Raw genomic sequence first — 14,539 nt, 5'->3', positions numbered from 1 at the left:
ACCGGCGCTCCCCAGCTAGCATTTTGCCCCAGCTCACTTTCTCATCGGGCCTCACTGTCGATTCCCCCGCCTCTGTCCCCTCACTCATGCTGCGCTCCTGGCTTGGAACGCCTTCCCTCCCCACATCGGCCGGACCCCAAGACCTCCACCCTTCCAAGTTTCCTACAAACTCTCTCCTCCTGGAAGCCTTCCCTGATTAATCTCACCCCCTGTGACTTCTAGGCTGTGTGGTCCTCTGCCAACGTCTTGTCCAGTGCAGGGCACTGGGAGCGGGTTGGGAGGGGCTGGGGATGAGGAGGGGGCATCGGCGGCACCAGTGCCACTGTAAGGCCTGAGTCTCCGCTCAGGGCAGGGATCGTGCCTACTTACTCCACTGTACTCTCCCAAGTGCTCAGTAAAGCACTCTGCATTCAGCGACTTTCAGTAAATATACTATAAGCTCATTGAGGTTGGAGATTGTCTGCTCACTCCATTACTCCCAAATGCTTAGGGCAAATCTTTGCCCAGAACGTTGTACATTCTTCAAGAGCAGGGGTTGTGCCTACTTTACCGTGCTCTGTGCACGACGCTCAGCACACCACAGGTGTTCAACAAACATTACTAAATGACCCAGGGTGACAGTGCAGGCCAATGCCACGGCCATGATAATGGCAGAGCTGGAGAAGGAGAGAAAGGGAGGAGAGGAAGCGGGGGAGAATGGAGGGAAGGTAGGGAGGGGAGAAGGGAGAATAAGAGGGAAGGAGTAGAGATAGGGGAGAAGGGAAAGAGAAGGAGGGACTGGAAGGAGACAACACCACTGGCCTGGTGTTGGCAACAGCCCCTCACTCATCCCCACCTCCGCTGCCTCCACAGGGACTCTGAAGCCCATGGCAGAGGGTGGGGAGAGGCTCTAAGGGCAGGGCAGGACGGAACAGGACAGACTCTCTGGCCACTTGCTGGCCCAAAGGGAAAACTGGGTCACCGTGTCGCTGCTGGGCCAGGTGTTGTGGTCTGGAGTTGGCCGGCAGTGACCCAAATTCTCCGGACCAGGGGAACAGTTTGGAGCCTAGACGCTTGGTGGGGAAAGGGGGGCATCCACAGCAGCCTCACACTCAGACCCCTAGGCTCTCCTGTCTGCGTGCCGCCTCAACACACAACGACACATAACAGCTTGGCCTCACCCACGGACATACCTGAGATACATAACCGGGAGGAACAAAAATTGGAGGCATAGAACCATTTGGTGACATCATGGGAACATGGGCTGGTCCTAAAGAAGTATAAGCAGTATTAATATAAGTAGCATTATACTTGTACTTCCCAAGTGCTTAGTACAGTGCTCTGCACACAGTAAGCGCTCAATAAAAAAGACTGAATGAATGAATTATTGCTAATGTTATTAACAACACACACCTCATCAGAGCTAGCAAGAATTCAGTAAATAACCACCAACTAACACGACTGTATTTTTATAGGGTGGGAAAATTTAGGGCCCAAAGTAGGGAGAATGAAGAGAATTCTTGAATTTTTTTTAACGGCATGTGTTAAATGCTTACTGTGTGTCAAACCCTGTTTTAAGCTCTGGTGTATGAAGAAGTTAATCTGGTCAGACACAGTCCCCGTCCCACATGGGGCTCACAGTTTAAGTAACAGGGAGAAAAGGGTAAATCTCCATTTTACAGATGAGGGAACTGAGGCTCGGAGAAGTGAAGTGACTTGCCCATGATCACAAAGCAAGATCCCAGGTCCTCTGTCTCCCAGGCCCGTGCTCTTTCAACTAAGTCATGCTGCTTCCCTAACATCTACTGCATACCTATTTCACAGTAAATTTTAAATGGCACTGCTCTGCATCCATACATCTTCTAGACTGTGAGTCCACTGTTGGGTAGGGACCGTCTCTATATGTTGCCAGCTTGTACTTCCCAAGCGCTTAGTACAGTGCTCTAAACACAGTAAGCGCTCAATAAATACGATTGATTGATTGATCCATTCTTCTGACACACACTGGCTTTCCCAAAACAGCACTGTCCGGCTGAAACCATGCCGTGCCTCCTGCAAAAATGAAAACGGCCCCATGCATTTCCAAGATCCCAGAGTACTTCAGGCCAACGACAGAAAAGTTGCCACCGGCTGATGGCCCACCTGGGAGCGGGGATCCGACCCTGAGGCAGAGCCAGGGCAGACTTACTCCTACTCTCACCATCCCCATTGTCCATCACCTCTCGCTAAGGACCAGCGCAGCCCTCAGCAAACACATCTACTTCCACCCCTATGTTACCTGGAGTTGGGATGGAGGGCGTGTTTGTAGATGCTCACTGGAGAATCAGGGGGTCCAGAAAGAAGGCAGCAGGCTCCCATGCTGGGTCTCCGGCCCAGACCGCGGAAAGGAAACATGCCTCAAGGGGCAGGGAAGTATCATCCCATCCCAGGCACCTGCTGCCTCTTGCTCCCAAAGAGGGACCATGTCCAGCCTGGGAGTAACTCCCAGACACGACACAATCAGCAGCCTGGCTCAGTGGAAAGAGCACGGGCTTTGGAGTCAGAGGTCATGGGCTCAAATCCCGGCTCTGCCACATGTCTGCTGTGTGACCTTAGGCAAGTCACTTAACTTCTCTAAGCCTCAGTTCCCTCATCTGTAAAATGGGGATGAAGACTGTGAGCCCCACATGGGACAACCTGATCACCTTGTATCCCCCCCCCAGCGCTTAGAACAGTGCTTTGCACAGAGTAAGCGCTTAATAAATGCCATAATTATTATTACTATTAATCAAGAAGCAGTGTGGCACAGTGGACAGAGCATGGGCCTGGGAATCAGGAGGACCTGGGTTCTAATCCCAGTTCCTCCACCTGTCTGTTGTGTGACCCTAGGCAAGTCACAACTTCTCTGTGCCTCAGTTGCCTCACCTGTAAAATGGGGATTAAGGCTGTCAGCCTCATGTGGGGCAGGGACTTTGTCCAACCTGATTACTTTATAGCTACCCTAAAGCTTAGAACAGTGTCTGGCACATAATGAGCACTTAAATACCATTTAAAAATACAAAAAGCAAAAAACTCAAAAGGGATCAAACCAGCTTTGTGGGGCCACAGAAACCCGCCAATGTGTTGCTGATGGGAGTTTCTCTATACACATGCATGTGCACGCACGCACACACACACTACTCAACAACCGCACACTCAGTTCTCTTTGGCATTACCTTGGATACACTGGATGTGCCCATCTTCGGTTCGGATGGTGAAGGTCTCTCCTGGGTTCACCTGCACCAATATCACCTGCGGAGAGACAGGGGAGAAGAACAGGTTGGTCTCTGGAGGAGCAACTGCCTGGTCTGAGAGAGTCCAGGGGTATAAGGGGGGACGGAGAGGGTTCCCTCTAGGCCATCAGTTCGGAGACAGAGCAGTCTTAGGGCAGGGGTCTCACACTTACACTCCCACGGCCCCCAGCACATAATAATAACAATAATAATAATAATAATGACGGCATTTGTTAAGAGCTTACTATGTACCAAGCACTGTTCTAAGCGCTGGGGAAGATACAAGGGAATCAGGCTGTCCCGCACGGGGCTCACAGTCTTAATCCCCATTTGAAATCCCCAGTAACTGACAGAGAAGTTAAGTGGCTTGCCCAAAGTCACACAGCTGACAAGGAACGGAGCCGGGATCCCGTTTTCCCTTCCGCCCCAGTGGAAGGGAACAAGCTCGGCCAGTCAGAGTCCGCCTGGTGCCCTCACCTGCTGAATGCTGTCTCCGTTGACCATGGCGGAGAGAAGAGGCACTTCGCTCAGCATGGGGGTGGCCTCCAGTGGAGGAGGCTGGTCAGCCATCATGTCCAAGGGGGCCACGCATTGACTGGGTCTCTCACGGACAAACCTGGCAGGGGGAAAGCCGGAAAACGAGCCTTTAAATCCACACTCTGGGTATCTTTTCCCACGGGGGAGCCGGGAAAAAGGGGACGGGAACAGAGGGGACTGAGGAGTGGTTTTTGAAGTAGGAATCAAAATAACTGGAGGTAGGGCCTGGGGGGTGGTAGAAGACCGTTTGGAATGGGTGGTACAGGCAAATGACATGGGCTTTGAAGGAAAAGAAAGGGATGGGGGAGGAGGTATGGTGCGAAAGCGGCACTGTGGAGTGAGAAGGAAGCCAACACCTCCTTTCCCAGTGAGTCTGGGGGAGTGGGTGAAGCTCAGGGCCCCTCTGGAGAGAGCAGCAGGGGAGATCGTATCGTTTGGGGAGAGCCAGGTTTCAGGCGATGGTGAAGAGGAGGAGTAACTAGGTCAGGAACAGGACAAGGATGAAGGGATGCTTCCCCATGTGGGAGCGGGGTTTCCACAGGCCACATTTGGCTGAGGCTGTGGAGGAGAAGGCAAACAGGCTCCATCCAGGGCCGCCCGCCAGGGAGTAGAGCCTCAGACCAGCAATCACCTGGGTCACTGAAGCTGTCACAACCCCTGGCAAGGCCCATGGTGGCAGCCCCACCAGCTGGGAGGCAGTGGGGGGGTAGAACCAGGGGACCTTTGCCAGTAGGGAGGTAGGCCGAGGCAGCTGTCTCCCTTGCATGTGGTTGGTGTGCAACAGAACAGGAAGAGGAGATGGTAAATGGTTGACACTGAACCATGCACACTGTCTGGCCCAACCCCGGCCACCCACCCAGCCAACCACCCAAACACATGCCCAGCGGCCTGCACGGTGAGATGTCTGGCAGGGGGAGGACAGGCACAGCCTGTGGTCCCAGAGCCAGACATCTCTGAGGCCTTGACTGCAGAAGGGAACACGTCATCTTCACCCACTGGGTGAGCCATCATCAACGGTGACCCTCAGATGGGCTTGGTAAGGGACAAGGGCTGTTTTTCCACCTTCTTCCAGAAACCAGGGATAAAGCACAGGCAAGAAGTAAAAGCTAAGTGAACAACAACGACAACGACAATAATCTATGGGTGCGGTCCACCAAGCCAGCCAGGCGGGGGTGGGAAGCAGCAGGACTGTCTGCGTTAGGCATCACTAGGCCCCTCTCAGGGGGCGGCATGGCACGCTGAGACACAGTCCCTTCCACTTTTGGGCAGATTGGCGGGGGCGGAGGGGAGGGACGGGCTGCCGCCGGAGCCCAGAGACTGTCTGATTGCAAAACTCCCCTGTTGGCTCTGGCTCTGAGGGGGAAACACCATCTCTGGAAACTGCCCTTTCCTCTCCATTCAAACTGTTACTTCGCTGATCCAAGTACTTATTTCCCATCCTGACTGCTGCTTCAGCCTCCTCACTGACCACTTGTCTCCCTCCGCTCTAGTCCATACTCCGCTCCGCTGCCCAGGTCATTCTTAAAAAAAAAAAAGCAGAAAAAAAAACCGAACAAAAAAACCACTCAGTCTCCCCACTCAAGAACCTCGAGTGGTTGTCTGTCCACCTCAGCTTCGTACAGAATGCACACAGTAACTGCTCAATAAATACAACTGAATTGAATGAATGAAGCTCCTTACCGTTGGTTTTAAGGCATCAATCAAGCTCTCCCCAGCCTACCTTACCGCACTAGTCGTCTACACCCCAATCTATACACTTCACTCTTCTAACACCAAACTACTTGCTCCTATATGAATGGCATCTGTTTCATCACTGCCCCCTTGCCCATGGCCTCCCTTGGGCCTGGAACTCCCTCCACCTACAAAGGTCAACTAAAATCACATCTCCTCCAGGAGACCTTCTCTATCTATGCCCTCAATTTCCCTTATCATCTGTCTGTGCCTCTTGGGCTCTCAGATCTGTACCCCTTAAGCACTGGGCATACAACCTACCCTCATCCCCACAACACTTCTGGAAAGATCCTGACATTGAGCCAATTCCACTGGAGGCCGGCCATCGCCGAGGGCCAGAAGCCCCAGAGCAGTAAGAATAGGCTGTGGGATGATCCCTAATCTCACTCCTCACTGTCCCTGTCTTCATCCAGGGCTGAAGGGCACAGCCCTGGATGGCCCAGACCATGGCCAGCACGACAGAGAACCCCTACTACAGGTGCTTACAGGAACAAAAATCAACTCTTCACATCGATCCTATATGGGCTTCTCTCTCATAGATAATAATTACAATAACAATATTCTTTGTTAAGCTCTCACTATGTGGCAGACACCATTCTAAGCACTGGAATGTATACGAGCAAATCGGACTGGACAGTCCCTGTACCACAAGGGGCTCACGGTCTCAATTCCCATTTTGCCGATGAAGTAAATGAGGCACGGAGAAGTGAAGTGACTTGTCCAAGGTTACACAGCAGACAAGTGGCAGAGTGGGGATTAGATCTCAGGTTCTTCTGGTGCCCAGGCCCAGGCTCTATTCGCTAGGCCATGCTACTTCTCTTTGCCCCCGATTCTCCAGGGGACAAAGAGCCGACAATAGCTGCAGTCCGGGAAGAGACAAATTCTCACTGGCCGACTCCCGCAGTCTCCCACCGGCTGTCCATTGTGGGTGCCCTCCCATGGAGCACACCGAGGCAGGGCCCTCAGCACTAGACACCCTCTTCCGTGGTGGTCGAAACGATAGACTCCGGGGGCCCCCCCAGACGACTGCCCCTTCCCGAAATTCCCTCTTCAGAGAACCGGGCCTGGGCCGGAGCAACCGTGGGCAATTCTAGGGCTTTTTCAACAACTACGTCAGACTTCCAGCCTCCGATCACCTTTGCAAACTGAGAAACCCCTGCGAAGTCTAGCTCCGGGCCAAGGCCACGGGATCACATGACTCCTAGGCGCCAATTTCTAGACAGAACTGTAAACCTCAACTGCTTGTCTAAGGCTCCACCCCCGCGTCCGGCAGTGAGACTTCGTGGGCAGCGAGATGCAAAGAGTGCCCAGGACCAGGTTGTCCTTTCTAGGGTACCGGGAACTAGGGCAACAGGGGCTGTTTGCAACAAGGGCACTGCTTGCCCACTTACTTGTCCCCATCTCCTTGCTTGCCCGCTTCCTGAGGTCGCAGTTAGGGTCAGGCTCGAGTCCTCCCGAATGCTCAGAAAGAGATCTGTAATGAATTCTTACAGATACAAATCCAGCACCTCCATGAAAATAGCACAGAAGCACAGAGAAGCAGTGTGGCTCAGTGGAAAGAGCCCGGGCTTTGGAGTCAGAGGTCATGGGTTCAAGTCCTGGCTCCGCCAATTGTCAGCTGTGTGACTTTGGGCAAGTCACAACTTCTCTGTGCCTCAGTTACCTCATCTGTAAAATAGGGATTAAGACTGTGAGCCTCCCGTGGGACAACCTGATCACCCTGTAACCTCCCCAGCGCTTAGAACCGTGCTTTGCACATAGTAAGCGCTTAATACATGCCATTATTATTATTATTATATCAGTTCCTTCATTTTCAGGAACCAAACTCTGGCACTTCATCATCATCAATCGTATTTATTGAGCGCTTACTGTGTGCAGAGCACTGCACTAAGCGCTTGGGAAGTACAAGTTGGCACTTGAAAAGACACGCATCCAGGCAGGGAGGGAGAGGTCTTGGTCATTCCAAGCCATATACGTTTGGACTCAGTGACCTGGAAAAGTTTAGGAGCCCGAGTGGTGGGTGGGAGCGGGAATTGTACCCACAGTCCGCCCCCATCAGCCACAATCCGGGGAAGGTGCGGAGGGGGAAGATGGCCTGCCTCTGTAGCCCTGTGGTGCTGTTCCCCCCTTGGACTCCCCCAACCTGAGTCCCGGGGCTCTTCCAGGAGACTGTGAGTGCTGGGACAATGTCCACTCTGGTCCGGCAAGAACAAGAAGCAGTCCGAGAATGGCTCCTTCCACCAGGGACTCAGCTTCGCGTTGACTGACCACCTGTCTAGGCCGCGGCCTGCCCGTTTGGTTGTATCTGCCCCATTATCCTGATCCTGTTTCTGTGGTCAGCACCCCCCATTTTGACAGAGGGTCCCTAGGGGGCCAGAGACCGTAGTGATTCAATGACCCGCCCTTTCTGCTATGCTCAGGGGTCACAGCTCAGCATACCTCAGAGACAACTCAAATGGAAAAATGACTCTAAGTCCTCGTCACGTCCAAGGTGAAGTGTGTTAAAGAAATCCAAACACCCTACACCTCACTGAGTTGGAAAAGAGCTGATCCCCTCCTCTGAAGAAAAAAGCTTTCTCATCAAGTCAGTGATATTAAACTATCCATTATGATAAGCACGATAAAAGGATCCTCTGACTCCCCTACTACACTGGAAGCTTCCTGAGGCTGGGGACCATGTCTATTCACTCTAGTAGAGTCTCCCAAATGCTCAATAGTGTCCTGCACAGTAGATGCTCAGTAAATCCTACCCACTGACCGGCCCAGGACGGCAACCTCATGTGGATGAGTTGATTCTAGAGCTGGTGGGTTGCCCTGCGGCACAAGGGCTTTCCCGCCCCTTCCTGTCATGCTCCTGCCAGGGCACGGAGTGCAGTGAGCGAGAAGGCGGGCAGAGGTACCACCCGTCACTAAGTGCACACAAAAGTTTTGTGCGGGTGGGGACTGTGCTGACAGACAACACAGGAAAAAGAAAACTGGGTCATATTTTCCTGATAAAACCTATTCTGGATGGACAAAAGTCACGGGAAGTTTCCATATCAATCAATCAATCGTATTTATTGAGCGCTTACTGTGTGCAGAGCACTGTACTAAGCGCTTGGGAAGTACAAGCTGGCAACATATAGAGACAGTCCCTACCCAACAGCGGGCTCACAGTCTAGAAGGGGAAGATAGAGAACAAAACCAAACATACTAACAAAATAAAATAAATAGAATAGATAGGTACATGTAAAATAAATAAATAAATAGAGTAATAAATATGTACAAACATATAAAAGCTAAATGTGGGCTTGGGGCCCTCGAGTCCCTCTGCCTGCACTGACCAGCCCCGAGACGGGGAGCACGCAGTAAGACAACAATCGATTGCCCAGTGGTTTGGCAATAAGTTTCTCAGGAATGTAATAAAGGGTCCAGTGTGTGTACTTACTCCCTAGCGAAGGCTGGCTTGCAGCAGTGATAGCGGAGAAAAACAACCACCTTTAACCCTGCTACAGGTAGCCACCTCCGGCTCCGAGATAGGTACAAAAGCAGGAGGGAAAAAGTCTTCTGCTAAAGGCAGGGCTGTGATTGCTTAGGCTTCAGAATTTCCAAGCAGCAGGGAGGTGATCTGATCTAAAGAAAGTCCAGCCCCTTTTGCAGACCTCAAGAGGAAGCCAACAAGAATGGAGTGAATGGGAAGAGCTGCCAACACTCCGGCTCAAGGACGGGGCCCCTCCAGAGTCACCCGGCCTGGGCAACGGAAGGGAATGACCCCAAAGCGGAGACTGCAAGGGTGCCCAAAATGGGAATAAAGCAACCAGGCTGATCTTTGGGCAGAGGATGCCGTGGCTGGAGGAAGATCGTCAGATCACCTTAGAGGGTGGGCAGGAGATCATGGGCTCTACTCTCGGCTCCGCCACTCGTCTGCTGTAAGTCCTTGAGCAACTCACTTAACTTCTCTGTGCCTCAGTTACCTCATCGGTAAAATGGGGATTGAGACTGTGAGCCCCCTGTGGGACAGGGACTGTGTCCAACCCGATTTGCTTGTATCCACCCCAATGCTTAGTACAGTGCCTTGCACATAGTAAGCACTCAACAAATAGCATAATTATTATTATCAAGACGTGCTCCCTTGAGTGGCACTCACACTCCCCAATTCAGTGTCCCGATCAGCCCCAGGCGACACCCAGCTGGCCCTTGGGTGACCCTCCGTCTCATCTCCCACCCCCTCCTCCCCTCATGTCTCTGGGCCGCCGCTGACTGTTGGGACCAGGCTGCGAGGTGTTTCGGGGACTTGGTTTTTCACGGGGTTCATTCACTGAGCAAGAGGCTGGTTGAGGGAAGGAGGCGGTCCCCACACAGTGCAGCCAGTCTCCCCTCCAACAGCTTCTGTTCAGAGGCCTCCTCCAGTGCTGAGCTGGCCACAGGAACTGTCAGCATCCTTCTGGGATGCCAGGACCCCAGGAGCAGCACATGGGAGTGCCCAGAGTCAGGCCACCACGTAATCAGGCCCCGTCTCTGCAAGCTCATTGAGGGCAGGGAATGTGTCTGTTTATTGTTGTACAGTGCTCTGCACACAGCAAGCACACAATAAATATGACTGAATGAAGTGACTGTCCTGCAGGCTCTCCAACTCCTCTGAGTTGTCACGACAGCATCTCTGCTCAGGCGTGGGTCCCGCTCACCCAGCTAAGCCACTGAAAACACTGCCAGACCCTTGTCTCTGGGGCGGTCAGGCCACCCAGGGGTTGTGGCCCCAGCAGCTCTGACCCCTGAGTAAACAGGGGGAAGCTGGGGTGCAAGAAGCAAACCCCGAGGGTCCCCTAAAGGGCTAGCTCACCAGGCACTTTCGGAGGCCTCTGGGTCGGATGTCGACCCCAGGCCAGCCAAGGACAAACGCCCTTCCCAAAAGCGAGTGTTGGAAGGTCCAGTGAACTGTCAAACCTGACCATGGGCACCCAGAGGCAAGGCCCAACCAGGGGCAGCTTTCTGCACCAGCAAGAGGAGGATATGCTTTCTCCAACGACGTGAAAATTACGAATGACTCCACTAAATGCCTTAACCCCTCAGCCTCTGCTTTCAGCTCATTTGAAATTCTAGAAGCGTCTCAGTTCTGAATAAAAGATGCCATATGGGAATATTTGACTATTTTTTAATAAAAGCTCTTCAAAAAACACATTTTCCTGTGTCACTGCCAAGATCTTGCCTGCTCTCTTCAGGCCAACTGCGAAGGAAAAACTTGTTGCAACAGTACTGCGCCTACCCTGCAGTGACCCGCTTGTAAGAGCTTGCTCCAGAGAACTGTAAGACACTCTACACAAGGCACCTATTCAGTAGCCTGGTAATAAAAACGACAGTGAAACCATTTCTAGACAGGTTGACAAAGTCCATCCCCCAACTCCCCACTCCCCTTTCGCGACTCTAATCTTCCCGTCCCAGGAAGGGGCTTCCCAGAAGCCCGGGAGAGGGTGCGTGCCCAAGCCGGGGAGCGGCTGGAGACACTGAGGCCGCCGCAGGTGGGACACGGGACCTTGGCAGGCCAAGTCTGGGTTTCGCCATCTGACAGACAACAGATACTCTTTCTCAACCCAAATGAGCCGTGGGGGTGGTGGAGCCCCCGGAAACATAGGAGATGAGCACTCCCGGGGTCAGCTATCACACAGATGGCACAGGGACCACGCTCAGGATCCCCAGTGGATTGGGAGAAGGAAAGGGAGCAGCTGGGTCTCCAAAAGTGGGCTCAGGGGTCTGGGAGCCCTGGCCATCACCATCCCAGCGCCTCCTGCAAATTACCTGAATTCCACAGTGCCGAAGTCCTTAGTACGTGCTTAATACAGTGTTCTACACCAAGTAAGCGCTCAATAAGTACAACTGATTTGCTGATTGACTTCTGCTGCCTGAACCGGGTGGGGAGAAGGCACAAGGAAGAAGCCATCTGGGGCCACCCCGTCCCCACTGGCAGGTATTGGCCACCGATCCCTGTCAGGATGGAAGTGAGGAGCCAGGTTTTCCCAGGAGGTTGGGGAGGAGGAGAACTGAAGGGGCTGGGAGGGGGACCAAGGTGGGAGAAAGGGAGAGGACAGAGGAGACAATGGGGAGGACTGGCAGGGATGGAGGGGGAGGACCGCGGGATGAAGGGAAGAGGACTGAGGGGTGGAGGAGTATTGAGGAGATGGGGAAGGAGGAAGAGACTGGTGGGGATGGAAGGGGAGTATGGCACCATTCTGCCAGGAACGTGTCTACCAACTTTGATATATTGTATTCATTCATTCCATCATATGTATCAAGTGCTTATTGTGTGCAGAGCACAGTACTAAGTGCTTTCTAGACATTGAGTCCGCTGTTGGGTAGGGACCGTCTCTATATGTTGCCAACTTGTACTTCCCAAGCACTTAGTACAGTGCTCTGCACTCAGGAAGCGCTCAATAAATACGATTGAATGAATGAATACAACAAACAGATACATTTCCCGCCCACAATGAACTTACAATCTAGAGGGTGAGACAGACATGAATATAAATAAACTACAGATATAGTACTTGCCCAGGGGTTTAGTACAGTGCTCTGGACACGCTAAGCCCTCAACAAATACAACTGATTGGATGGGGGTAGGAGGACTAGGATGGGGGGGATCATCTTTGCTGGTATTTAATGAACACTTACTATGGGCAAAGCACTGTACTAAGCACTTGGGAGAGTACAGTACAACCGAGACGACAGGCACATTACCTACCCAAAAGGAGCTTACAATCTAGATGGAATGAGGGAAGAAGAGGGGTAGGGGGCAGGGGGATGGGAGAAGAGGAGGGATGGGTGGGAAAGGAGGTCTAGGAAGGGGTGGGGGGACAGGAGGACTGGGAAGGGGTGGGGAGAACAGGAGGACTGGGAAGGGGTGGGGAGAACAGGAGGACTGGGAAGGGGTGGGGGTAACAGGAGGACTGGGAAGGGGTGGGGCAGGAGGACTGGGAAGGGGTGGAGGGAACAGGAGGACTGGGAAGGGGTGGGGGGAATCAGAAGACGGGGAAGGAGCACTTAGCACAGTGCTCTGCACACAGTAAGCACTCAATAAGTACGACAGAATGAATGAATGACTGGGGGAAATAGGAGGTCTGGGAAAGGATTGGGGAGAACAAGAGGACTGGGAAGGGGTTGGGGGAACAGGAGAGCTGGGAAGGGATTGGGAACGGATTGGGGAGAAGCGGAGGACTGGGAAGGGGTTGGGGGAACAGGAGAGCTGGGAAGGGACTGGGAAGGGGTTGGGGGAACAGGAGAGCTGGGAAGGGACTGGGAAAGGGTTGGGGGAACAGGAGAGTGGGGAAGGGATTGTGGAGAAGCAGAGGGCTGTGAAGGGGTTGGGGGAACAGGAGAGCGGGGAAGGGATTGGGGAGAACTAGAGGACTGGGAAGGGGTTGGGGGAACAGGAGAGTGGGGAAGGGATTGGGGAGAACCACAGGACTGGGAAGGGGTTGGGGGTACAGGAAAGCTGGGAAGGGATTGAGAAAGCGTTGGGGGAACAGGAGAGTGGGGAAGGGATTGTGGAGAAGCAGAGGGCTGTGAAGGGGTTGGGGGAACAGGAGAGTGGGGAAGGGATTGTGGAGAAGCAGAGGGCTGGGAAGGGGTTGGGGGAACAGCAGAGTGGGGAAGGGATTGTGGAGAAGCAGAGGGCTGTGAAGGGGTTGGGGGAACAGCAGAGTGGGGAAGGGATTGGGGAGAACTAGAGGACTGGGAAGGGGTTGGGGGAACAGGAGAGCGGGGAAGGGAATGTGGAGAACCAGAGGACTGGGAAGGGGTTGGGGTAACAGGCGAGCTGGGAAGGGATTGGGGGAACAGAAGAGTGGGGAAGGGGTTGTGGAGAAGCAGAGGGCTGGGAAGGGGTTGGGGGAACAGGAGAGCTGGGAAGGGAATGTGGAGAACCAAAGGACTGGGAAGGGGAAGGGGGAACTGGAGAGCTGGGAAGAGACTGGGAAAGGATTGGGGGAACAGAAGAGTGAGGAAGGGGTTGTGGAGAAGCAGAGGGCTGGGAAGGGTTGGGGGAACAGGAGAGTTGGGAAGGGAATGTGGAGAACCAGAGGACTGGGAAGGGGTTGGGGGCACAGGATTGGGAAAGGGTTGGGGAAACAGAAGAATGAGGAAGGGGTTGTGGGGAAGCAGAGGACCGGGAAGGGTTGGGGGAACAGGAGAGTTGGGAAGGGAATGTGGAGAACCAGAGGACTGGGAAGGGGTTGGGGGCACAGGAGAGCTGGGAAGGGACTAGGAAAGGATTAGGGGAACAGAAGAGTGAGGAAGGGGTTGTGGAGAAGCAGAGGACTGGGAAGGGGTTGGGAGAACAGAAGAACTGGGAAGGGATGGAAGAGGAGGAAGACGGCGCCAACCCGCCAGAAGGCTGAGCCTGAGGCGCCGTGGATTCCCGAGAAGCGGCCGCAGCCTCAAGTCTACGTGGCACTGCCGGGCGGCGGCCCAGGCGGCGGGGGGGAGGAGGCCCTGGGACGGGGGAAAAGCAAGCGGGGACGGGGGCACCACCACCGGCGGCGGCACCACCACCGGCACCAGCACCACCAGCCGGTGCGGCCCCCGTCGTCGGCCCGCTTGCCTCTCCCGCCCCCTCCCTCCATAGCCTTCCCCTCCGGGAAACCCACCCGCCGACCGATTGGGCCGCTCCTCGGCGCCCCGGCCTCCCGGGCAGCCCCCGCCGGTCGCCAGAGGGATGGAGGGAGGGAGGAAGGGGGCAAAGGCGACAGTCACCTGGCCGCCGCCGCCGCCGCCGCGCAGCCCTCCTCCCTCCTCCTCCTCAGGCTCGTTCTCCTCAGCCCCGTCAGCGCCCGGCCGGCCCCGCCATGATGGAATGCGGCCAGCGCGCATGCGCCCTGCCGGCCGCTGAGGAGACGAAAAGAGGCGGCCCGTCTCTCCCTCCTTCGTTCGGTCGGACCTATTGAGCGCTCACTGTGAGAAGCAGCGTGGCTCAGCGGAAAGAGCCCCGGCTTGGGAGTCAGAGGTCATGGGTTCGAATCCCGGCTCTGCCGCATACCTGCTGTGTGACCTTGGGCAAGTCACTTCACTGCTCT

General features: G+C 54.3%; 1 protein-coding gene across 1 annotated transcript in view; it reads right to left on the bottom strand.

The window, feature by feature from the left end:
- The window catches only part of LOC119929852 (fibronectin type-III domain-containing protein 3A-like), a 39,847-nt gene extending 25,617 nt beyond the window's left edge, over nucleotides 1-14,230 (bottom strand). The window contains exons 1-4 of the mRNA XM_038748187.1: nucleotides 14,220-14,230; nucleotides 3,708-3,846; nucleotides 3,174-3,249; nucleotides 1,173-1,249 (exon numbers count right to left, since the gene is read on the bottom strand). Of these exons, the coding sequence (XP_038604115.1) occupies nucleotides 1,173-1,249; nucleotides 3,174-3,249; nucleotides 3,708-3,803 (249 nt within the window). The 5' untranslated portion in view covers nucleotides 3,804-3,846; nucleotides 14,220-14,230. The remainder of the gene's footprint in view (nucleotides 1-1,172; nucleotides 1,250-3,173; nucleotides 3,250-3,707; nucleotides 3,847-14,219) is intronic.
- Nucleotides 14,231-14,539: the final 309 nt, after the last annotated feature.

The sequence above is a fragment of the Tachyglossus aculeatus genome, chromosome 6 (assembly GCF_015852505.1).
Source record: "Tachyglossus aculeatus isolate mTacAcu1 chromosome 6, mTacAcu1.pri, whole genome shotgun sequence".
Taxonomy (NCBI): domain Eukaryota; kingdom Metazoa; phylum Chordata; class Mammalia; order Monotremata; family Tachyglossidae; genus Tachyglossus; species Tachyglossus aculeatus.
This window is presented reverse-complemented; position numbering and strand designations above follow the sequence as displayed.